General features: G+C 48.4%; 1 protein-coding gene across 1 annotated transcript; it reads right to left on the bottom strand.

Moving 5' to 3' along the window:
• Positions 1-400: 400 nt before the first annotated feature.
• Positions 401-1,034, bottom strand: LOC113979905 (olfactory receptor 14C36-like; the record flags this gene model as incomplete). Its single annotated transcript, XM_027707183.1, has 1 exon — positions 401-1,034. A coding segment is annotated over one exon (634 nt), but the record flags the coding sequence as incomplete, so codon positions are not given.
• Positions 1,035-1,116: the final 82 nt, after the last annotated feature.

The raw sequence follows: 1,116 nt of genomic DNA, 5'->3' as shown, positions 1-1,116 counted from the left end.
GCTGCTCTGCTGGGACTCTTTTCTGCCCCAGCTCTGCACAGAGGCCCTGACCCTGCAGCTGCAGAGAAGTCAGAGAGGAAAGATGTCAGGCAAACAAGCCAATGCAGAGTTCTTTATTTGGTTTAAGCACACAGCAAGTAAAATTCCCAATTTGTACAGCCTCTGGGCCAGGCTAGAAAGGCAAACACTGAATTGAAAATTATATATGTGTTTATATATATATATACTTACATATATAAAGATTTTTTGGTGTGAACAAATTCTCAAAAAATAACACCCCTACCAAGAGCAAAAAATAGAGAAGATATGGTGGGCCTTTACTGAAATCCATAACAGGATTGGCCTTTAATGAGGTATATAACATGCAGAAGAAGGAGAGTTTATTGCTTCTGAAAAACACCCAGTTGTCAGTGTCCTCAGGGCATCCTTGAGCTCCTGGTTCCTCAGGCTGTAGATGAGGGGGTTCAGTGCTGGAGGTACCACCGAGAACAGAACTGCCACCACCAGATCCAGGTATGGGGAGGAGATGGAAGGGGGCTTGAGGTAGGCAAATGTGCCAGTGCTGACAAAGATTGAGACCACAGCCAGGTGAGGGAGGCAGGTGGAAAAGGCTTTGTGCCGTCTCTGCTCAGAGGGGATCCTCAGCACAGCCCTGAAGATCTGCACATAGGAGAAAACAATGAAAATGAAACATCCAAAACAAAAAGAAGCACTAACCCCAACAAGCCCCAGTTCCCTGATGTTGGAGTGTGAGCAGGAGAGCTTGAGGATGTGTGGGATTTCACAGAAGAACTGGCCCAGGGCATTGCCCTGGCACAGGGGCAGGGAAAATGTGTTGGCTGTGTGCAGCAAAGAATAGAGAAAGCCAATGGCCAAGGCAGCTGCTGCCATGTGGGCACAAGCTCTGCTGCCCAGGAGGGTCCCGTAGTGCAGGGGTTTGCAGATGGCAACGTAGCGGTCATAGCACATGATGGTGAGAAGGAAATACTCTGCTCCAAGAAAGAAGACAAGCAGAAAGACCTGTGCAACACATCCTGCATAAGAGATGGTTGTGGTGTTATGGAGGGATTTGTGCATGGCTTTGGGGACAGTGGTGCAGATGCAGCCCAGGTCTGT

This window comes from Neopelma chrysocephalum, unplaced genomic scaffold (assembly GCF_003984885.1).
Source record: "Neopelma chrysocephalum unplaced genomic scaffold, ASM398488v2 Primary Assembly neopelma1_90393, whole genome shotgun sequence".
NCBI lineage: Eukaryota > Metazoa > Chordata > Aves > Passeriformes > Pipridae > Neopelma > Neopelma chrysocephalum.
Note: the sequence above shows the minus strand (reverse complement) of the source record. Positions and strands in the feature narration are given on the sequence as shown.